This window comes from Hipposideros armiger, unplaced genomic scaffold, assembly GCF_001890085.2.
Source record: "Hipposideros armiger isolate ML-2016 unplaced genomic scaffold, ASM189008v1 scaffold_521, whole genome shotgun sequence".
NCBI classification, from domain to species: Eukaryota; Metazoa; Chordata; class Mammalia; order Chiroptera; family Hipposideridae; genus Hipposideros; species Hipposideros armiger.
In genome coordinates, this window is record NW_017731871.1 from 967,562 (window position 1) to 991,217 (window position 23,656).

The 23,656-nt window shown below is 38.7% G+C and overlaps 1 protein-coding gene across 3 annotated transcripts in view; it reads right to left on the reverse strand.

The window, feature by feature from the left end:
- Window positions 1–23,656, reverse strand: part of TSPAN12 (tetraspanin 12) — a 74,627-nt gene that overhangs the window by 21,191 nt on the left and 29,780 nt on the right. For all 3 annotated transcript variants that reach the window (XM_019668215.1, XM_019668216.1, XM_019668217.1), the window contains 3 exons: window positions 14,288–14,362; window positions 10,433–10,540; window positions 6,024–6,167 (listed from right to left, as the gene is read on the reverse strand). In XM_019668215.1, coding sequence (XP_019523760.1) covers window positions 6,024–6,167; window positions 10,433–10,540; window positions 14,288–14,362 — 327 coding nt within the window. The remainder of the gene's footprint in view (window positions 1–6,023; window positions 6,168–10,432; window positions 10,541–14,287; window positions 14,363–23,656) is intronic.

Consider the following 23,656-nt stretch of genomic DNA (forward strand, 5'->3'; position numbering starts at 1 on the left):
CCTGCTGTACACAGACTTTTTGTCTACCAGCCTTTGTCCTTCTTCTTTCTTTCTGTTTTTCTTCTCCACATCAAGTCTGGACACAGAAGTCAGTTACTAACTGACAAGGCGGAAAACTCAGCAGACGAGAGAAGGAAGAGACACATCCGAGTCCTGCATGTTACCAACTTAAACCCTGGGTCTGATGTTTTGCTGAGGCCCAGTCTCACACCTGGTATTGGGACAGTGTGGCTGCACAAACAACCCCAAAGAACAGGGTGGTTAGCAGTCAGGAATCATTGGCCCAGGCCACCGCTGGGTGGACTTAGGCTCGCAGTTCCAGAGGCTAAAAAAGTACTCAACAGATCCTCACGTGGCTGCGTCCTCCTCATTAATTGGTCTCGGTTCAAATGTCACCTCCTAAGAGAGCTTATTCTTACCCATCCTATCCTATGTAGTTCCCCTAACCAATAAAGCATTCTCCAGCACATGGCCCTGTTCAGAGTCTTCAAAATGTGCATGACCCTGACATTATTTTTATTGCTGTGTTTTTCTTGTTAAATGGCTGTATCCCTAACTAGAATGTAACTTACACAAGAGGAGAGATTTTTGTCTGCAACATTCTCTCTCCACTGTATCCTCAGCATTTACAACAGTACCTGGAACCCAGGAGATACTCATAAAACATTTTGAATGAAAAAAAAAATGCAATGGAACCGAGTTGATGGTCAAAGATACTTTCATCTGTGATTTTTATATGTATACTTTTATACAAGTATGTAGCTCGTTATGGATATTGCGGGAGCTGTATGCCAGACCCAGCAATATTTCTAACGGCAATGTTTCTAAAATGTGCAATCGTTGCTATATTCCTGCTCTGTCATTTTTCACAGGTTTCAAATGTGTCATAAAATATTATTGGGTCAGGGACCATGCAGGCCACCAGATGGTTGAGAATGATTTATTTCCTTGATTTCAGATTACCGAAGAAAGATTGCAGGAAGAAAGCCAGTTCTTATCTCTGAGCTTACAGAATATGAAAGATAAAAGGGACCTTAAAGTTCATCTAGTCCAGATTCACTCTTAATTTAAAAACCCATTCTATCCACCAATGACATGATTATCTGACCTTGACTTTAATATTTTTAGAAGCGAGGCACTCACTATTTTACAAGAGAACCTGTATCACAATTGGATGGATTTTGATGAGCAAGGTCTTCCTTCTATTGATTCAAAATTCCCTTCCTGTAACTTTTGGCCTTTGGAGCAACAACGGGTAAGTCTTGCTCCTATTCTGAATGATGAGCTTTGAAATAGTTGAAGACATCTTAAATGTCTCCCATTCATACTCACTACTTCAGAGTAAACACCCCAAATACCTCCAGCTGTCCCTCACTTGTTCCTTCTTCTAGACCCTCATCTTCCAGGAGGATGACCTCTGGGCATACTGCAATTAGGAAACACATTCTCCAGTGCAACGTGGAATGAAGTCTTATTTTCAATGATGGATTTAATTGTACTTTTGCCATAAAACTACTAAGTGATCCACTTTTGTAAGTCAGTTATGCCTATAAGTATGCTCTATAACAGTACCAATATCAGCATCTGTTATGAATTACAAATACAAAAGCAGATTACTCTGATATAATAAACCTCCATCTCTGCTGGAATTCTGTCTAGAGAAACATCTCATAGCTGACAATGACAGCTTGCTATTGAAAGTCTTTTGATGAAAATATGAGTAAAAACTTTTAAAATAATCTGGGCCATCAATTTGCACACGCACAACAGTGTGGCTTCTTCCAATCTTAAAATCCATGGAACAAGCAATTATCAATATCCTGAGAGTAAAGCATCCCATTATAAATATTAGTGTGGAAATAATCTAAGACAAACAAGTAAAAATGAATTGCATTCTACAAGAAGACAATTTTATTAAATGTTTAACTGAATGCTGTTCAACACAACAAAGTAAAATTGAAGTGAATACTTTGTGGGAAGATCTGGTAAACTCTATGTTTTACCATTCTCATGATCAATACTGGTTACAATCACATTATCAGTATTAATCACTAAAGAAGGTAGACATTATTATATATGTTGTTGTAGCCCAATAACTTCCCATATTGACTTGCCACTCCTAAAAACTAACAAATGGATTATATTCACACTAGGAAAGTTGATAGCTTTCAATTTACATGTTTATACTTTTATCTATACTGTAATCAGCTGTATTTTTTTAAACCTAGTGAGTTATAATGTATTTGAATATATACATTTATGTCTGCATTTAATATTATCTTAGAAATATCAAGCACTGTTTCTGTTTTATGGAACGGACAGGACTTTAACTGTTGTATTTGTCAGCTGGCCATCCTACTACAGACACCAGCCAATATTCAGCTTTCACCCAGAATTCGAGATACAGCATCATCACTGAGGAACTCAGAGACACTGACCCAACAATTCTTTGTTCAGAATTTGTATATTCCTTTTCATTCAAAGCCAAAATGTTACTAAACATATTTAAAATCACAATGCTTCCCAGGAGTGTGAGGCATGACTAAATTTCTTGTGATTCTCTTTTAAAATAAACAACCTGAGTTATTCAGTTGTTTCAACAATTCTTGTTACATGTGCTGAATTGTGTCCCTTCCAAATGCATATATGTGGAGGTCCTAATCCCCAGCAGCTCAGCATCTGATCTCACTTAGAAAGGCGGTTGTTACAGATGCAATTAGTTAAGATGAAGTCATACTGGAGAAGAGTGAACCCCGGATCCAATATGACCAGTGTCCTTATAAAAAAGGGGAAATTTGCAGACAGATGCAAACAAGAAGAGTGCCATGGGAAGATAAGGCAGAGATTGGGGTGATGCTTCTACGAGCCAAGGGACACCCATGATTGCCGGCGAAGCGCCAGAAGCTGAGGGAGAGGCACAGAAAAGGTTCTTCCTCACACCCTCAGAAGGAACCAACCTTCCTGACACCTTCATCTCAGACCTATAGCCTTCAGAACTGTGAGACAATACATATCTATTGTTTGAGCCACTCACTTCCTGGTACTTTGTTACCATCTTCATTTTTGGGTGTTTTTTCTTTTTGCTCTTCTGATTGAGTGTTTTCTGCTACCTTATCTTATAGATCGCTGATTTGATCCTCTGCTTCCTCTAATCTACTCCTGAGTCCTTCTCGTGTGTTCTTCATTTCAGTTATTGTATTCTTCATTTCTGACTGGTTCGTTTTTATGTTTTCTATCTCCATTTTTATGTTTCCTATCTCTTTGTTGAAGTTCTCCCTAGGATCACTGAGCATCCTTATAACCAGTGTTTGGAACTCTGAGTCTGATAGATTGCTTATCTCCATTTCACTTAGTTCTTTTCTGGAGCTTTGTTCTGTTCTTTTATTTGGGATATGTTTCTTTGTCTCCCCATTTTGGCTGGCTCCCTGTGTTTGTTTCTATGTACTAGGTAGGGCTGCTATGTCTTCTGGTCTTAGTAGAGTGGCCTTATGTGGTAGGTATGCTATGGGACCCAGTGGCACAGTCTCCCTAATCACCTGAGCTGGGTGCTCCAGGTGTTTCCCTTGTGTGGGTTGTGTGTGCCCTCCTGGTATAGTTGAGCTTTGGTTGCTGCTGGCACATCAGTAGGAGGGACTGACCCTAGGGCTGACTGGTTGTGAGGACTGGCTGTGACTATAGTGGAGGAGCTGTAGTACAAGGGCTGACCCTACAGAGCAGGATTTGCTTTAGTGGGGGGCTCTGGTACTGTCCAGTCTGCCCTTTGGGTGTGTTGTCTGCAGAGGCAGCTGGGTGGTGCTCTAGTTTTATCTGAAGCCAGCCACCAGGTGTCCTGGCCTTGCCGAAGGCCAAGTTCTACTGCAGCCTGTGTCCTGTCCAGGGCCACCTGGCATGAGCCAAAAGCAATCTGCTGATGGCAGCCAACCGTGCTGAGTTTGGAGGTGCCTGGTAGACGCCAAGCTGTGAATCGAGGCTGCCTGACACTAATGCTGGGCTTGAGGCTGCTCAGCAAGAGGTATGGGACATGCCAAAGCCAGATGCTGCTTGTTTGGCTTTGTGAACCTTTGAGAGATTTTAGGAAAGTCTGTAGCATGAGCCAAGACAAGCTATTTTTATAAAAAAGCCACTGGAAGTGGCATGGGTTTGTCTGCAAGTTGGGTGGAGGGGAGTCTCAGGGAATCACTAGGGAGGAGTGAAAGGTATTAGCTTCGTTAATGAAGACTCAGATACAGTGGCTGCCTGCATTTGCACATTGGAAGGGGGCAGCGTGTTGGGAGGTGGGGTTCAACAAAGGAACAATGGCTTCTGCCAGCAATTGTGTGGGAGAAAGCTGCCCCTCTCCCCGAAGGCAGACAGTACAGTTCCTCCCCGTATATTACTGGTCCCTTTTGAGCTGCTGCCCAAGTGTTGGAGCTCAGAGAGAGTGAGTCTGTCAGTGACAAAGTCAGTGTGTGGGCCCTTAAAGAGGAACACCTGGGTCTCTCTCAGCCACAATCTCTGCTCATTTTCACAGCCAGAAGTTATGGGGACATCTCTCCCTGGCACTGGAACTCTGGGCTGGGGAGCCTGGTGTGGGGCTGGGACCCCTCACTCCTTCTAGGGCAGACCTCCACAGTCAAGCTATCCCTCCCAGTTTTTAACTCCCACACATGGGTGTGGAACCAGCCTGTTCCACATCTCCAACTCTCTTGCCAGCCTCAAGGTGGCCTCTTCTGTATGTCCTTAGTTGAAGGACTTTGATTCAGTTAGACTTCAGGGCTTCTCAATGATGACTGTTATGCAGTTGAGTTGTAATTTTGATGTGGTCGGGAGAGGAGGAAGTACAGTGTTTACCTCCTCCGCCGTTTGGACCGGAATTCCAAATCCTGATGTGTTTTGTTTTAAAGTTTCATTCTTTATAGCTATACTGTGTGTGTGTGTGTGTGTGTGTGTGTGTGTGTGCGCGCGCGCGCACGCGCATGTGTGTGTGTGTGTTATATTACATGTGTGTCTTTAAGCCAGAGGTTTTCAGCAGTACTCTGTGGTACCCAGGTACCTGATTCGAGATATATCTTAGAAATGATTCCAGATCCTCAGCCTGAGCACCTTCCTTACCATCTGATTTCTATTCTATTCTATTCTATTCTATTCTAGACTGCAATAAAACTTTCTGTTGAAATGATAGAAATGTCTTATATCTGCATTGCCCAGCCCAGAAGCAGCTAATCCTGAGAGGCTGTTGAGCACTTAAAATGTGGTTAGTGCAACTGAGGAAATAAAATTGCCTTTTAATTTAATTTAAATTTAAGAGCCATGTGTAGCCCTTGGCTACTATGTTTGATGGTTTAGCAGTTCTAGATTTTAATTTGAAAAAAGGATTCCACTACTAACAAAATTTGAAAATCACCACTAAAAATGAAGGAATAGGAAAACTGCTAACAAAAGAATAACTGATGATTCTAATAAACTCTCCCAGAAAACACAAATATGCAAGGTTCTTGGGCATGTGACAATTGATTTTAATTCCAGTGAGCATCTAATTTCATTACATCAACTAACTAAAACTAACATCACTGATTAGTAGCCAGCAGGGGGAACTGAAGAGTAGAGGCCAATATTTTCTCTGGAGAGTGCGATTTTTTCCCTTACATTGTTTTTTTTTTAATCTATGTGGAGGCCTTAAAATACATATTCTGCTCAGGAACTCCAAATTATGTCTCTCCTAATATCCAGAGTTAGCTACACACTCTGCCTGTGTCTGTTTTCAAAGCACCCGTAGGAAGGGGCACTAGAACTTGATTCTAGACAACACAGTTTAAAATCCAATGAATTCTAAAACCTAGTCTTGCCCAATTTTCTTTGTGAAAACGTGATTAGTGTTCAGATTTTTATATTGATTTTCTGCTTTATCCTGTTTCTCCACATATCAAAGAAAATGTATAAGGGCCTTTATATTTAGACAGAAAATGAAAATTCCATTGGCAAGTGTTGATTCTTAAGTCATTATTAGGAAAACTTGTATCTGTAAGTTAATTACATGGCCTTACCTCCTGATAAAGGTCACTGAGATCTTCCTGGTGGGCCTGTTTGGAACATCCTGGGAATTCTGTAACACAACAGGAATCTGGGGGCCAGTCCATCTCTGTCATTTCCAACCAGTCGGTGAAATACACCACTCCACAGCACTTGAACTGCAAAAGAATGACTGGTCAGGCTCAGAAACTGCAGAAATATTTTCTTAATTTATAGGAGATAAAACATTAGGTTTCTTAATTTTGTTTTTACCCAGAGCTAAATTCACTTCTGTTATCACCTAATGATATGTGTACATTCTATACTGATAACAGAAATATAGTAAAAGCGTCCATAATGGAATAATTCTGAACAACAATAACGCCCCTAACAGATAAAAGCAGGTCAGACATAACGGAGTCTCCTTCCCCAACTGTGAGATCCTCTACGAGTGGTCAGATAGCAACAGAGTTAATATACACAACTAAAAAGACAAATCGCTGAAATCTTACATTGATCATTAAGCCTCTGGGCACTAAAGAGTAGTTAATCTATATGTATATGCCTAGTTGCCAGTTTAATTGCTTAACAAATCCAAATATTATATTAAAAGTTTATGTAATCTCTGTAGAAAGACTTGTTGACAAAAACCCCCATCACAAAGATTACCAGACGTGAATTCATGAACCAGTAACATTTCTAAAAACATAGATTTGGCCCACAAAATTTAATTCAACCAAATGAGATCCTTGAAATAAACTGTCACATTCTATCTCCTTAATCTCAGAAAAAATGAAGTTCCTTTAGCTTTCATAAAGTTAGATTTTAAGAAAACCAATTCTGTCTTTTTTCTTTTTGTCTCCACCAAAGATTAGCAAAACTTTTCTCTGGCCAAGGTTTTGATTCACTAAACCTTGTAAATTACGTTCAGAATAATTAACTATGAGAATTTCCTGCCCTTGGGTAGACGGGGTGTGAGTCTTCCATACAGAGAAAAACAAGGACTATGGGAAGTCACTGAGAATTCTGCCCAGAGTGACTGGCTCTGCAAATTATGCAGCGTAGCAGATCAATGTGTGCCCAGGACTAACACTGTATCATAAAATATCACAATCCACCCTTTTAAAATTCAACAAAAATCCACCTTAAAGAATTCTGAACTTCTCATGTAAAATGAAACAAGGAAAATACTAAAAATGAATTTGCATTTTTCCATGTGCCTAAATATCTAGTTTTAAAAAAGAAAAAAAAATCACCTTAAGACTACCCTAAATGATGAATTACTGAACACTATGAGTAATACTAAAAATTTCCAAGAAACCTTAAAAATATTTTTAGTATTTTCCTTTTATAAACATGTTCTAAAAGCCATGACTATACTATAAACACCACAAATTAAGTCAAACATAACTTGACATCACATATTTTATTCAGTATCCATAAAAAAAATATATGTAGTAAAAGATTTTACTTTCTAAAAACCATGAACTACTATATTTCCAAGCCAGTCTTTTAAAATTCTTACACCCAGAGAAAACCAACTTTTCTCATTTCCTAAGGCTATGTGTTTTTCTATGTTGATGACAGAACAGTTCTTGGAACACTCTAACCCCACCCACAATAGAACAGCCCATTTATCGGGCCTTGAGGTGCCCCACAGAAATGACTTTTCCAAATAACCTAAGCATAGCACGTTCAGTGCCAAGCATTTTTTCAATTTTAATAAGTCACTGAGATATTTTTTTCCTTTTTTCATAGTTGTTTTTCTTCATCAACAGAAGATACTGAATTGAAACTTTTCCTGAAAACTCCCTTAAGCAAACCCATGATTAAGCTACATGTGACTGTGGGCTACACCTTCTTGTAGTTTTTTTGCCCCCTTTAAAATTGCATCGAGATTGGGCCACTCTTGCTAACATGGTGTCAAACTCAGAAAATGCCACCACAATTTTACCTAGAAAGAAACTGAGGCTCTGACAGGTCAAGTAACTGGCCCAGATCACAGAGCCTATTTATTCCAAAGCCTATACTCCAACCATTATGTTAAAATAAATAAGCAGGGCTGGCCGAGTGGCTCATTGGCTAAGAGTTGGCTCAGGAGCACAAGCTCTGAGCAGCAGGACAGCTGGTTCGGATCCCACATGGGCCAGTGATGCTGCGCCCTCTATAGTTAAGATGGTGAACAACAGCTTGACCTGGAGCTGGGATGCCGTGAGTCACCGGTGACAGCGTAGGCTGCAGCCCCTGCTACAGTGGGCTACCGTAAGCTACCATGAGTGGCTGGCAGCTAGTGTGAGGGGCCAAGAGCTGCCGTGAGTGGCCATCCAGAGGCAGGCAACCAATCCACCTCAGCCGGGAAGAGTGCAATGATTACAATACCAACATGGGCCAGTGAAGCGATATCCTCCACAACCAGACTGAAGAACAAAAGGACAGCACCTTTGTTCCCCTCCCCCAATTCTCCAAAACTGTTCCCTCCCCCAATTCCCCAATAAAATCTTAAGAAAAAACAAATAAGCACATTTTTAAAGGCAAGTTTTTTTAAAGGTCTTAAATAAACATCACTAGGGTTTAAATGACAGTCCACCAAGTTGAGGGACATGGACAGAACCACACTGAATGAGGAGTCAGGAAAACTGGGGCTTGACAATGTCACTTTAGCTGTACCACTTCTTTTGGAAGAGTGTTATGGCTGAATTGTATTGTGACCCAAAATTCATGTTGATATTCTGATCCCCAAAATGTAGACAGATTTAAAGACAGGGTCTTTACAGAGGTAATTAAATTAAGGGTGGGCCCTAGTCCCATATGGCTGATATCCTTATAGGGAGAGGAAATTTAAACACAGACACATACAGAGGGAAGCCAATGGTGTAGAGACACAGGGAGAGGCCTCCAAAGAAACCAACTCTACAAACCTTGATCTCAGACTTCCAGCCTCCAGAACTCTGAGAAAATAAATTTCTGTTGTTTAATCCATCCAGTCTGTGGTACTTTATTATGACCACAGCCGTAGCAAACCAATACAACGGGCTTTTAAGTACTCTTTTGGGATGGTCAGAGATCTTCACAACCTCTTCTAGGGTGAAATAGGCCTATGACAGAGAGGAGGGAACTTGTGTCGCGAATCTGAAAATACATGTGCTCTCATTTGCAGGGCTTGTATTGTGTATCAAGGTGAAGCTCCTTGTCCTACCATTAGAAAAAAAAAAAAGTGCTTTGTTTTTTAACCTGGATTGTCATGGTGTACAACACAAATCCCAGAAAATAAAGAGCTGTAAGCAGCTTCTACCCAGAGCCATAGCTGAACACAGCATTCTATAAATTTCCTAATGTTTTACTTATTTTCCCTGCGTGTTGTTTTTAATACAAATGAACAGTAAACAAACAAAGTCAGGAAGCATTTAAATAAACAGGAAATCTGTGTGGCAATGATAATTTTCACCATCTCAACAGCTCTTAACACAAAGGGCCAGATTTGGAGATTATCCTGGACTTGAACTGTGGCCAATATCCAGGACAGAGGAACTGAGCAGAGAACTGGATGTCCATCGTGCAAGACACCGATTCTCAAATGCTTCATGACCCAGCTCGAAATAAAATGAGAGGAAACGGATATATTTGGTCATATGAAAATGTCACTCCAATCACAAGGAAACTGCTGGGGAGAAAAGCTTGGTTTGAAGCAAGATCAGTGACTACCTTCCCTTCCAATTTAGATTTTAAACACCTAAATATAGTCCCCATTTGAGATGATTGGGTGCAGTGCTATGTGGCAGTTAGGTAAGAAAAGCTAACACCACCTATACTTTGTAATGTTTCTGTTTATAACCGCAGGTTAAATGAGATCACACGTATCTCATTTAGTCTTCTCAAGAACTCAACAAGGTGGGTATTTCATTATCCCCATTTTACAGGTGAGGAGACTGAGGTTTAAGGAAGTTAAGTAAATTATAAAAGCTGATAAAACAGTAAGCAGCAGAGTCAGGATTTGAACCAAGGTCTTTTTGACTAGCAAGTTCATGTCTTTCATGATGTACTGACTCCTAATTCTCAAATGAGAATGATCACTTAAAAATTTTAAATAATGCTTAAAATACAGGTAAGACATGAAAAAGTATCTATTCAAATAGCACTTGGATATTTATTGAGCAACGCTCAGAAAAAGGAAACGTGACAACAGTTTAGTAAAAAGGATTTTATGAAATTTTAAAACACATGTGAAGTGTGTGTAATGAAGAGTCAATGGTGGTGTACGTGGCGAGAAAAGCAGAGCCTGGAGTTCCTGAAGGGCTTTCTCAGCAAAGAATTATTCCAGTGGTAACTGAATCACAGGCTTAGCTTTTCAGCACAGAGAAAGTGACCAGAGCCAAAGCTTTGAACATTTGTTTTAAAAGAGTGCCATTTATTTCATACCCTCTACCTCATAAATTGTAGCATTTACCTCTCTCTGAAAAAAATTCCAAGCATGAGTAAGCCATCGGTATCTAGGTAAGCCATAATTTGTCATTCTGGCTTTCAAGGTGATCATGTCTGACCACTGTACTGGAACCTGGAGATAAAAAGCAAAATATCAACAACTGTAACACACAAAGACAACAAACACTCAGACATACCTACATTCACAAATCCATAAACTAAATCACTCATGGTCTTGTACACATACTTGGAATGTATTGCAATTGACAAACACTATTTTACATTTCTATTTGTTTGTGGCCTAAGTTAACTCAGAGTTACTAAATACTTAATGAACAATCTCCACATGTAGGTTTTTGTACTAAATACCAAGGTACTTCACGTTAAGCAACATAATGCAAAATCATTTAATGCCAATATCAAGTTCAAGGAAACCAGAAAACAAGTAAACTATATATCCTACAGATACACCAGAAGCGCCTCATAATGAATGATGGCTGCTGAGAAATGACCTTTGCTTTGCCATCATAAAGTTGTTCTTTGAAGTGACTGCAGACTATGGTACTAAAATAAAGGGAGAAGAATTAAGAAGAGAAAAAGTTCAGCTCAAGTCAAGCCTCACTCTAGAATAAGTTTGTAAACACCTTTTCAAAATTTGGATTTCAGAGGCATGCAGGAATTCTGGAAACATTAGTTCCCGCATTTTTTTTGGTTTCTATTCTCAAGTCACCTAGCAGCATGTCCCTTAACAGGAGTTTAATCACGTCAGAGCTTCACCTACACGGCACAACAGCTGGCCAGCCCATCTAGTCAGGACATCACTCCATGTTTTATCTACAGCGCCACAGGAGACAATGAGGCAGCAAGCCCTGGGCTCACCACTGAACAGACACCCACATCTGATGTATGGGGAAACATGGACCAGGCTTCAACAAACAAGCTTGACCCTAACTCAAGAATTGGATTATTTGGAAATCTTACTTTAAAACACAGTAATAGCAACAGGAATAGTTTAAAAATTCCTGACCACAGAAATTCTTCATTTTTTTTCTTTGCTAATTTTCATTACTTGGAAATGCACAATACAAAAGAAAACACCCCCAGTACATGGGCACACAACTTTGTTCCCTAAATAATGGGCTGACTTGGTAGACTTCGTGTTTATGTAGTTTCAACAAAGTTCAAAAAACTAACCAAAGTTCAAGCGACTCACTTTAAATTATTATTATCTCATAACCTTTCGAGCATAAAACAAATGGAAGTGAAATAAATTCTCTGGATATTTATGATCTGAAACAATATCATTGACAGATTTTTTTTTTTTTAGAGAAGTAATAAATAGGAGTTGACTACATATAAACAACAGAAATAACAGGGAAACGGACTGTCTGATGTCAAATCTCTTGATTTGGTTATTAGGACAGTCTTATTTTTCATTTTATTTTCCAAAATAAATACAAGTTGTTTCCCCCTTGTGACCACAATCGATCCAAGACCAAATGTGGCAAGAAACAGAGAGGATCGCTGAAGATTTGGCACAAAATACTGTGACCTGGCCATAAAGGAAAACACACATTTATTGGCTTCTGGCATGGAACAGCTTGAGCACAAAGCCCATTCTATGCAAAGGCTGGGTCTGCAAAATTTGGCAGCTAATAAACTTTAACGGCACTTTTCACTCACACTGCTGTTAGTGCAAAAGCCATTAAAAAAATAACTAAATAAGAAACCCTCACAAACTTTTTTCAAATGGATTACTTTCCACATTTTACTTTTCAACAGCCCTTGCTCTATCCTGGTGACTAAATGCAAAAGATTTCCATAAACACAAGGGTGATGCATGCCCTCAATGGGAACGGCGATAAGCACCCCTCTAGCACCACTGTGATACTGAGAAGGTGTTTGTAGATGGCTCCTTAACAGAAGAGAAAAAAGTATCTTAACAAGGATGAAGTCCTCTCAATTACCTCAAGTTTCTCAGAATCAGAGTCAAAACATTTCCATTCCAACATCTTAAATTAATTCATTTCGAACTTGTTTTAACTTAAGAGGTTTATCAAATATTAGTAGGGCTTAAATGCCATACAAACCATTTTAAAAATCCACAGATAGTAAACTCATTTCTAAAAAAAACCTTTTAATTATCAAAAAGAATACAACCCAAAGCTGAGGTGAGGGGATCGAGAATTAATTATATGATTTACTATCTATTGCTTGAATGTCAAGGAGAGAACATGTATTTTTAAGAAACAGAAAAAATTTAAAAATACCATTTCTTTACAAATAAAACAGAAGTTGAGTACCTGGAAACAACTATTTTTTTCACTCCTCTAAATATACAAAGTTTCTAGGGCGTGGAGAAAAAATATGATTCTCAAAGACAGCAAGAGCACTCTTATTTTAATAGAAGGTTTAGTTTTCAAGAAAGGTCTTAAATTTATATTAAATTAGTTAGACCCTGCCCTGATTTTCAACTTTTAATAGAGAAATAGATAACTATAAATTCTCTCTCCTTACTGAGAGGTGTCACCCCCTGGAAGCATACTCCTGGGGCAATGCTCAGAGGGCTTTTCACTGGGGTTCAGATGCGTGGCGGTGCCACAGCACTGTTTACGCATAAACTGGAGTATATAGAGTGCCCACTAGTCTGCAATTAACTGCTCAGTATTCACAACAGTGTCATAGTACAGTAGCAGATTCACCATCAAATCTTCAATAACTGCGTCAGCATTGTAAACAACTTCAATTTTCTTAGACAGCTGCTGAAATGCCTCTCAGAAACAAATACAAAATAATCTCCCTCTCTTCTTAAGAGCATTTAAATTCTAAAAAATAGAAGAACCACCTGGGGAACTTGTCACAAATGTCCAGTCCTGCACCTCCTTGCTCTGCCTTTCCCTCTGTTGTGATTTAACAGGTCTGGCCTAGAGCCCTATCAAGCACATTTTGAAGAATGTGACTCCTGCTGTAGGCAATCCAAGGACTATAGGTTGAAAAGCATCCCCTTCCTGAAGCAGAATTACTCTACGATGCTCACAGCAGGAAATCTGGCCTGCCATCGTGAAAACAGCCAGCAGTCACAGACATGCAAAGGTGCCCGACGTCAGGGTGACATAAACGCACCAATTTTCACCAATGGAATGAACACACGTTAAATAAGTAATAATGCCTAATGCAAGCAAGGGTGATGTGCAGATGGCAAACCAAACACAGCACACAGCTGCTACAATCTTAAGATTGAGAAACTCTTATCCTCATCCATTCTAACATAACTATACAAGTTGTTCCAATGGTTGCAATTGCTAAAATAAAAGACAACAAAAGCTGAAGAACTGTTTTCATGTAGCCAAATGTCAAACTGTGGGTGTTTCTAGACTCCGGTAAACACGCAGCAACCCTTCAGATACATTTCTTAAAGAGGAAGGTGGTGCAGTTTGCTGCAAACAGCAGGTGCATACTTAGTAGTCACAGGCGTTCGGCTTTTTAGAAGACTTGCATGCAGATTTCCAACCTTTCTCAAATCTTGTTGCAAATGTGAATCTTTCGTATTATACCCTCAGAAGTTGGTAAAATTATTTTAGAACATATATTATTTTTAGTCTATAATATCCATGTTTAAGCAATCTATGGAATTAAAGACATATACTGTAGTACGTCAAAGAAAATATTACAAATTATGGCTTGGAACTATACGTATGCTTTAGATACGAAAAAGAAAATGTTTGTTTTTTTTTCAGAAGTATTGGGACCATACACTGTTATCACATAGCATAAGCATTTCAATTAATAATCATGTGCCTACATTACTCCAAAGTGTCTAATTTATGAGGCTGAACTGGATATTGTTTCATATCATGATTATATTCCATTGTGAACTCACCATAATTTCCTGCTCATATGTCCAAACACCACAAGCCAGCTCTACACAGAAAATGACAAGCAAACTTCCAAAGTACTGTAGAAAAACAGAAAATGAATGCTGTTAGGATAAAACCAAAGTAAAATATGGACATCAGAGACAAGCTAAATATTATTCAGTGTTGTCTATCCAAAGGACAAGAAAACAGGCGCAAATTTGGGAAGCTCCCTCAGGAGCAGATGTGGAAATTCCAGCAGATTTCCAGACCCCTGCAGACAACCTTCAATACTCACCTAAGTGGGCCATTTGAATTGTACTCTGTTTATCAAGTAATTTCATAATTCATTCATTCAAGAATTCTGTGAAAATGGAGAGGACTATCTCATTTTACAAATGAGAAACTAATGCAAAAGGTAGATACTGTGACTTGCTCAGGAAGGCGCATAGTAAATTTTAGAGGACTACACCACCGTGGCCTTGTTCTTTTCATTTATTTTATTTTATTTATGTATTTTTTTATTAGTTTCAGGTGTATGGGCTTGTTCTTTATGCTGTAACTTGCCACCTCTCCAGTTCTGGAGGTCACTTTACAGAAGTGAGTAGTAAACGTGTGAGAGAGAGCGGGCTCTCTGAAAGTTCTCTTTACCAATTCCAGCAGATAGAAAGCAACGTCACTGCTTTCACAAACCTTCCACTCTATCTATTGCATGGGATGGGGATGGAGGTGCCCAGGAGGGACAATTATTGACTATTCCCCATCACCGGAATGACAGCTCCACTGAGGGTAAGAACTTAACCATATTTCTGGCCGCAAAGCAAAATAGGTGCTCAATAAATATTTGTTCCATAAAAGAAACAATGAAAACAAAGCAGAGTGATATGATAGTGAGGGACTGGGAACTTCCTTGGACCAGATGATCAGGAAAGGCCTCTTTATGAAGGGGATTTTTAAGAGGCATCACTAACAACAAGGAGAAGGTGCTGCTGTGAAGATCTGTGGAAAAGCAATCCAGGAAGAGGAAATATTAAGACCAAGACCACCTGTCAGGGTGAGCTAGTCAGTTAAGAACTCAGTTAACCGGAGCCCAGAGCGGGCAGAAGGGACCAGGATGCAAACAGATGACGTTGACAGGTATAGAAAGCCAGATCCCCGGGGGGTTCTAGGAAGGACTGTGCATTTTATTCTACGTGTAACTGATAGCCATTAGCAGGTGACATGATCTGATGTACATTATAAAAATATAATTTTGGCTGTTTTGTGAAATATGACCTGTAGAAAAGTAAGGGTGTGATCAGAGCAACTAAATAGAAGATTGGTGAACTGGGATGGTAACAGGAAAATGGGAAAAAATGGACGGATTTAAGATTGTGAGCCATCAAGACTTGAAAGTTGAGTTTCTCTGCTCATCATTTTTGCCAAAAAAAAAACGGTAGGGGAAAATAAAAGGTACAGAAAATGGAGCTGGTTTTCTACTGCCATGCTGTATCCCTTATGGTTTAAAAATAGGAGTCACTATTACTAGTTTCAATTTGCTTCTTTCATATAAAAAATAAAGAGTAATAGATGCATCATGTCTTAGATCATAATGTGGCTTAAATATAATAATTGGTTCAAAAGATAAAGTAGTGTTTTCTCAAGGGGGTCCCATTGTTCAAGCACTTGTATTTTCAGCATATGTAGTACTCATGGTCAGGTTCGATCTACTCAGATCATTTCCAAGAGTTGGTCTTAACCTACAGATTTTAGCCTTAAAGCGATTACCACAAGAGATTTTGTGAAGACAGTACTCCAAGTCAGTTTTTCTCCATACTTTCTTCAATGCTTTCCTTAAGAGATTTCTAGACTTGAACAATGCTACATTTACACCTTCATTCCAAAGAGACCTATCGTTCAATGACTATATGCTAGGTCAATTTTCTTACCTTTGGTATAAGACCCTAGGAAAGAGTCCAGAGAACAATTACAGTATAGGATACAGTAGTCCCTCCTCATAATCTCATTTCCTGCGGTTTTAGTTACCTGCAATCAACCGTGGTCTGAAACTATTAAATGAAAAATTCCATAAAAAAAACAATTCATAAGTTTTAAGTCGCGTGCCCTTCTGAGTAACAAGATGAAATCTCGAGCTGTCCGCTCCCTCTTCCCCAGGATGTGACTCATCCCTTTCTTTGCCCAGCGTCTCCATGCTGTGTACACTCCCCGCCTGTTAGTCACTTAGGAGCCACCTCAGTTATCAGATCGACTCTTGAGCTATCACAGTGCTTGTGTGCCAGTAACCTTTATTTTACTTCATAATGACCCCTAAGCTTAAGAGTAGTGATGCTAGCAAGTCGGATGTGCCACCAAGACGCTGTCAAGTGCTTCTTTTAGTAAAAAGGTGAAAGTTCTCAACTTAGTTATTGTTGTTAATCTCTTACTGTGCCTGGTTTATAAATTAAACTTTATCACAGGTATGTATGATAGGAAAAAGCATAGTATATCTATATATGGCATTCAGTACTATCCACAGTTTCAGGAACCCACTGGTGGGCTTGGGACATATCCCCCACGGATAAGGGGACTACTTTACTTTAGCTTTCTCAGATCCCTAGCCTAGATTCTTTACTAGGGCTAGTAAACCCATAACTTAAGCATCCCCAGGGTTGCATATGTAAAGCATATATATATGTAAAACAACCTCTCATTACAAACTCAAAACTGAGATTATCAATCGTGGGAGGCAGAGGGTAAGGTCCCTATGAGCTGGAAACTCTCTGACCTCTGGGAAAAACTCTAAAACGATTGTATCTTTCTGATTTCCAGTGTTCTCATTTGATGCAAGTTTTCTCATATAAAGCAATTCCCCTGTCTTTACTCCACTTACACTCAGAGGCACAGATTTATTTGACCTTGAGAATGAAAATACAAGTTTCATCAACATTATAAAACTTTCTTGGAACAAACTAAATCTAAACTTTAATTCAAATAAAATATTTAGTTCTTTACAAAATAAATATGGTCAGCTATCTGCTCTGTTGTCATTGCATTAGACTCAAACATCCAGTCTTCTCATTCCCAGGAACATTTTCAATGTCAAATCCATCTTATAATATATAGAGATCAACCTTTTACACCTACATTTTCTTTTCCACTGAGCTCTGAGTCCTTGATAAAGTCATGCTCATATTGATTATTGCACAAAGAATCACTCTGCCACTATTTAGTTTTAAGGGCTGGATCTGAGTGAGGCACCAATACAACACGGTGTTCATCCATAGTTTCAATAGAACAAAACTAGCAAAGCATTAAGGACAGCTCCCGCTGGGCTTTGTTATGGTTGGAAGGGTACACACACAGCACATTTCACCACAGATCCATCTGGTGCCCTCGACAGTAGTGGGAGCGCGTATCTTGCAATGGTGTTGCCATGTGCCTCTCATGCTTCTTACGTTGCCAGTGCATGTGATTCGACACGATGATCTGTACCTATCTACTTTGTAGAGTTAGTCTCTCCCCTCTTCTCCTTGAGTGCGATCATACTAGAAGGAGGGAAATAGCTTGGAATGTGGAGTCATAAGACGGACGTTCAAACCCAGCTCTGAATCACACCGTGATCTTATGGCAAAAGCATACACTGCCCTGGCATCAGTGTGCTCATCGTATAATGAAGACAAAAACAAAGCCTTTTGCACCGTTATTATCAAGGTTGATTTGAGACATGGGAAATAGTCTGAAAAATTGTAAACATGTAAAGTCTTATACAAATGCTGTTCTGAACTCGTTTGCGAGACACAATCCAATATTCCGTGTCCTTTCTTCCCGGGTGTGGCCTTCATTCCCTGCAGTGTGCCGCAGTTTCTTCCTCATCGTTGTTATCCAGTAATTTTTCTCTTGTTCTTTACCATTTTCCTTTCTTCCTTCCGTCCATGTATCACGGCTTCCCAATCCTTGGAGGCTTCGGCTTTTAAACCAGTTGGCTGCCTCACCCACTATCACAGTGGTCACTTAACTGCCAGACCATCGGTCCTGACCAGCAGGGATCTCATTCTGAAACATTATTGCATCCCTGGTACCTAAGCAGTGCCCATCACACAGCAGGTATTCGATAAATGTCAGTGGGAATAATGATCGGCTCACCAACAAAAAAACAATTTCAGATTTCCTTGAGTTTCCCTGAACCCTAAGTTTCTTGTTATGATTTGATGCCCCTTGATTTCTGCCTACACTGTTTCTATTTTAAATATTGCTCTCTGTTTTGCTAAGTGTCTTTTTTGTGGACGACACTATGATAATTTAATGTGTCTTTAAACATTTAAGACTATTTACATAGCTAAAGAAAAGAACACTATACAGACTCTCCCCATCTTTCTTGAGTTACTATCAACTATACATTTTAAACAAATGAAAACTGGGAAAGTGTGTGTTTATACAAGGAAATTAGTATGCAATTATTTGCATTACAAGCTATTTTATTTGCTTTAAAATTATTCAATACAGAGTCCCTTAAAAGAGCTAAATTCTTCTGCTGTAATTAAACTAAAATGTGTGTTCTATAAATAAGTTTTATCCCTACACACATGTTCATGAAAAAAAAAATCATCAAATAAAGCAAGCTGATAATAGAACACATCCCCAAAATGATGCAATTAATCAGTGATTTTTTTTCCAGCAAATGTCTCAAGCTGACAATAATTATCTTTAGTTAAAAAAAAATGAGTTAGACAACAGAAGATTAGATCACTGTTGGTGAAATTGCTTTGTTGACTGTTTTTTTAAACTATATAAATGGAAGAACATGGGCTCTGAAATCAAATAGACCTGGTTTCAGATTCTGGCTGTTACATAGCAATTGGATGACCTTGAACAAACCTCTAAGCCTCAGTTTCCTCATTTGCAAAACAAGGATGTTAAAATTTCCTTGCAGTGTTGTGCTAAAGAGTCATCAGGTAAGGTGCTATCTCATAGTAAGCACTACCCACATGGGAACCATTTGTAACCATATCATAGTATCTGTTAGAATACAACCTCCATGTAGACAAGGGGTGTCATAATGTTTTAAATACTTAATATGCTGCCTGGCATAGAGCATGACTCAGTGCATATACCTTAAATAGATGTAACTCTGATTGGAGGATGATGGTGAGTAAACCTGTTCATCTCCTCCCAAGTCTATCAGTGTCACACCCACTAAAGAATATCTAACCCTCCAAGTAAAATCCCTGTCCAGTGCTAATATAGCTGGCATTTTTCAAGGTTTGTTTTAATTTTTTTTTTTTAGCTGAGCCATTCTGCCACCTGTTAGCAGCTCAGCGGCAGCTCAGCTCGGGCCAGGCATCGAACCACTGTTGCTCAGAGCTTACACTCTTGAGCGAGCTCTTAACCAACTGAGCCATTTGGCCAGCCCGTGGTATTTTTCAAAACATCTTTATTTGGAAACCAAAGCAGGAAGGGTGTGGAGGGTGGGGAGTCCAACATCTTTTTAAAAAATACTGAAATCAATGCATCTGGTGTTTTAAAGTAAGGTTGACCACAGAATCGCAAGAATGGCACAGGTTACCAGTCCCTTTGTCCACTGAACTATTTAAGGAACAAGGGAGGGGCATGAAATCCCACCTTCCTATTGACGCCCCTGGTGACTTGTAGGTAGATGTATCCCCCAGTAGAAATAAAGGGAATTCATTCCCCCTGTTAAATATTTCATCTCATTATATGTGTACAAACAAAAAAATAAAATCTCAAAGAGGTCCTTTCTTACAGGAACATTTATTTATAAAAATTATCTGGTTCCCTGACACCCCCATGCCCCAGGATTCTCATGTAAATAAAACAGATTAAACACATGCCCTTCTCTCTTTTCCCTCTTGAAACTTCACTCAAACAACAATAAAGGGAGATTTTAAAATACATAAAACCGATAAAGGAAAAGGGAAAGAGACAACAGCAAGTATATGTTGGAAGGTGCAAAAAGGATAAGAGTGGCAAATTTTTCAGCAGTTCTTTAAATGTTTAACTAGTAGTGGGGCAAGTTGGGAACAACCTGATTCACATTACAGGGACCCCAGGATATTCAGGTATTGGCAGCCCCCAATACTTCTGCAAGTGGATGAAGTTAGGGCTAAAAAGAGGATGGCCTGTTGAAAACCTGTTTAGGAAGAAGTTAGAACCCTCAGGTCCCTTCTGCATGCTGTGTAGCTGGGTGACTACACACCCCTACCAAGAAGTTGGGGGACAGGTCGTTATTCTGTGGAAACAGTAAAACAGAGTCTCAGGACTGGGGACAGAAGTTACAGCAGAGGATAAAGTACAGCACTGGAAACAGAATTGAAGTTCACATTTACATACCTTTTCCACAAAGGTTCAAAGCTCAACTCAAACCAAAACAGCACTGGATAAAATACCAGAAGCTAGGGGACAATGGAAAAGAGTCTTCAAATTTCTGAGGAAAAGGTGATTTCGAAACTATAATTCTACAGCCATCAATATTAACACGTAAGGGTAGATAAAGCCATTTTAAAGCATACAAAAAAAATCTATCTCCTGTATTTGCATTTTCAGTAAACTTGGAAGATGTTTCCCTAAAATGAGAGACTAAACAAAGAAGGACAATGACTTGGATTCCAGGAAACAAGGGCTCTAAATCAAAAGGGAGGCAAAGGAAATTCCTGAATGGTAGGAAAGGAAAAGTCCATAACAGAAGCAGCTTCAGCAGGTCTAGACTGGAGCAGGTCTAGAACATTCTGAGAGAGATAGCTCTTTAAAAAGTCATGGTAGAATGCCCAAAATATTTCAAAATATAAAGAGAAAACTTACACTAGGGAGTGGGGAGGTTAGAGTTGAATTAGACATAAACACATAGAAAACAGAGTTATTAATTCCAAGAAAAACAAAGTGTTATTCCAGAAAATAAACCTACTACTTTACCTGGCTCAGCTGTGAATGGCATTTACATAATTATGATCATGTAGACACTGACCTAACCAAAATTGTGATATGTCCATGTGGAAGTGAGACAGGAAACATGCATGGAGGCGGGGAGTGGGGGATGGGGACAGGAAAGGGTGCCTGTTCTTCATCTTCCATAAGAAGTCAACGCACAGTACTCAAAACCAAAAACTAAAAGAATGAGAAGAGTTACATAAATATGTGATTTAGGGGTATGGAAGTAAATTCCAAGGGAATTTGCTAAAGCAAAAATTGAAAGTCGCTATCTCTCAGTCTGGGGAATATAATCAATAATGTTGTAAATATTTTTTAGGGGACCAGATGGACTCATGTCTTGTTGGGGAAACCACTTCATAGACGGTGTCGAGGCTTGACCACTGCACTGTATTTCTGAAGCTGATGTTGAATAATATTGTATGTCAACTATAATTATATATACATATAGTCACGGGATGTGGAGTAGAGAGAGGGAACGGAGTCAATGGAATTGTAATAGATAAACATGATATAGGGGGTGGGAGGGCGGTGGATGGGGGTAGGGGGGTTTTTACTTTGTGAGGGGTGTAAAGGATAACTATTGCATTGTTCTGTATACCTGAAACTAATAATAAAAAATTAAAAATAAGAAAGTCGCTGTCTCTTAGGAGATGAAATGGTAAGGGTGAAAGACTACTATTTTTTCATAATAAGCCATAATCAGCCTTTTAGAATGAAATTAACTCTGTAAATTATGTGTATGAGGCACCCTAATAAAAGCAAAAACAAAATTAAAACAAACAATAGCCTCTCTGAAGCCTTCACACCAAAGAGAAAAGAGTTGGTAGCTGAAGGTTTTTCTATAAGTTTTAGAAAACTTACAGAAAAAAGTCATTCAAAATGGCTGAAAATTGTTAGGTAGCCCAATTATACTTCATGATTATTGGGACTAAAGGGGGTAGGAGCAACTAGAAATTTTATGCTCAGATACCATTATCCTTTTGCTAAATGTTCCTTCAGTAACACAAAACAGGAGTGCTATAACAAAGTAAAAAACGGTGTACTTAAATGTAATTTAGAGGCGCCACTCTGAGGTCTCTTTCACTAGACCCTGTTTGGAAATGTGGATCTCTCCTGCCATATTGTGCATTAAAACCACACATAAGGTCTGCTCAAATCAATGTGAGATCGATTATTTTTTTCAGGATAGTTCATTTCAGTCACAAAATTATGAAGCTAAGAATTCTACGTTATGGGCAATTTCATTCAATAAGGGAGGCCTAGATTTAGTTTATTTGCAGAATAGAGATATGTGTGTATTGTCAAGTGTGATGACTATATAAAATTAAAAATCTATAAAAAGTATGTAAAAAATCAAGTATACTTATATGTATATATGTGCATATGAAAATGTGTATATGTGGGTGCATACACATACAGGTATGAATGCACAAATCATTTATTGTGCCAGAGATTTACATACATTATACAATTTACTCCTCAAAAGATATTATAAAAATATCATAACTTCTATTCTTTTGAAAAAGAGAAAATGGAGCTAGGCACATTCATCCATGATGGAAAGACAATAGAACACTAAGTTTCTCAGAGCACAGGCTCCGGAGCCCAGCATCCGGATTCAGATCTCAGCTCTACCACTTCCTCGTCAGAAAAACCACTAACCTTTCTGTGCCTCATCTGTAAAATGGGGAGAATAATAGCGCCAACCTCATAATATAGCTGGGAGAATTCAATGAGTGAATACATGAAAAGCATATATAATAGTGGATGACACGTAGTACGTATTCTATTAGGGAAGTTGGTGGTGGTGTTAGCAATATCTCACAACCCATCACCTGTAGACCCCGACTTCTGGGCACGCATGCATGTAAGCACATGGTCACACATGTACATATAAAACCTTTCTTATCTTTGAACTAAGGAAGAATGACCTAAAACTCCTATGTTCCCATATTTGACCTTTCCAATAGAAAAGAGACAGAGAGAGACACAGAGGCAAGACAGTACCATTAATATCAAAAGCTTAAGGATGGCCAAAAAAAATTCTTTCGTTTTTTTCTTCTACTTCAGCTAGTTAAAGGCACAAATGCTGCTTTAACTGCTATGTCAACATCCTTGACAAATTATATCAACAAGTGCATCTTTTTTTTATGTTTTGAACTTATTATACATTAAGTCAGTAAGATCAACTTCTTTTAAAATTTATTATAAATTTTTGTTCTTATTTACATTTTACAATTTTTATAATGAAGTATGGTGCCATGTAGCCAACGAGTATTTAATAGTTCATTAAATTGAAATTTAATAAAGGTACTTATAAATGAAAGTAATTTATTTTCTTTTTATATCTTTACTTTTTTACAGTTAATAATTGACATTACTAAAATTTCTAAAAAAGGAATAATATTTTGTTTTATATAAAATATTTCAAATAATTTTCACTTTGGGGAAAATAGATTATTTTTAAATTT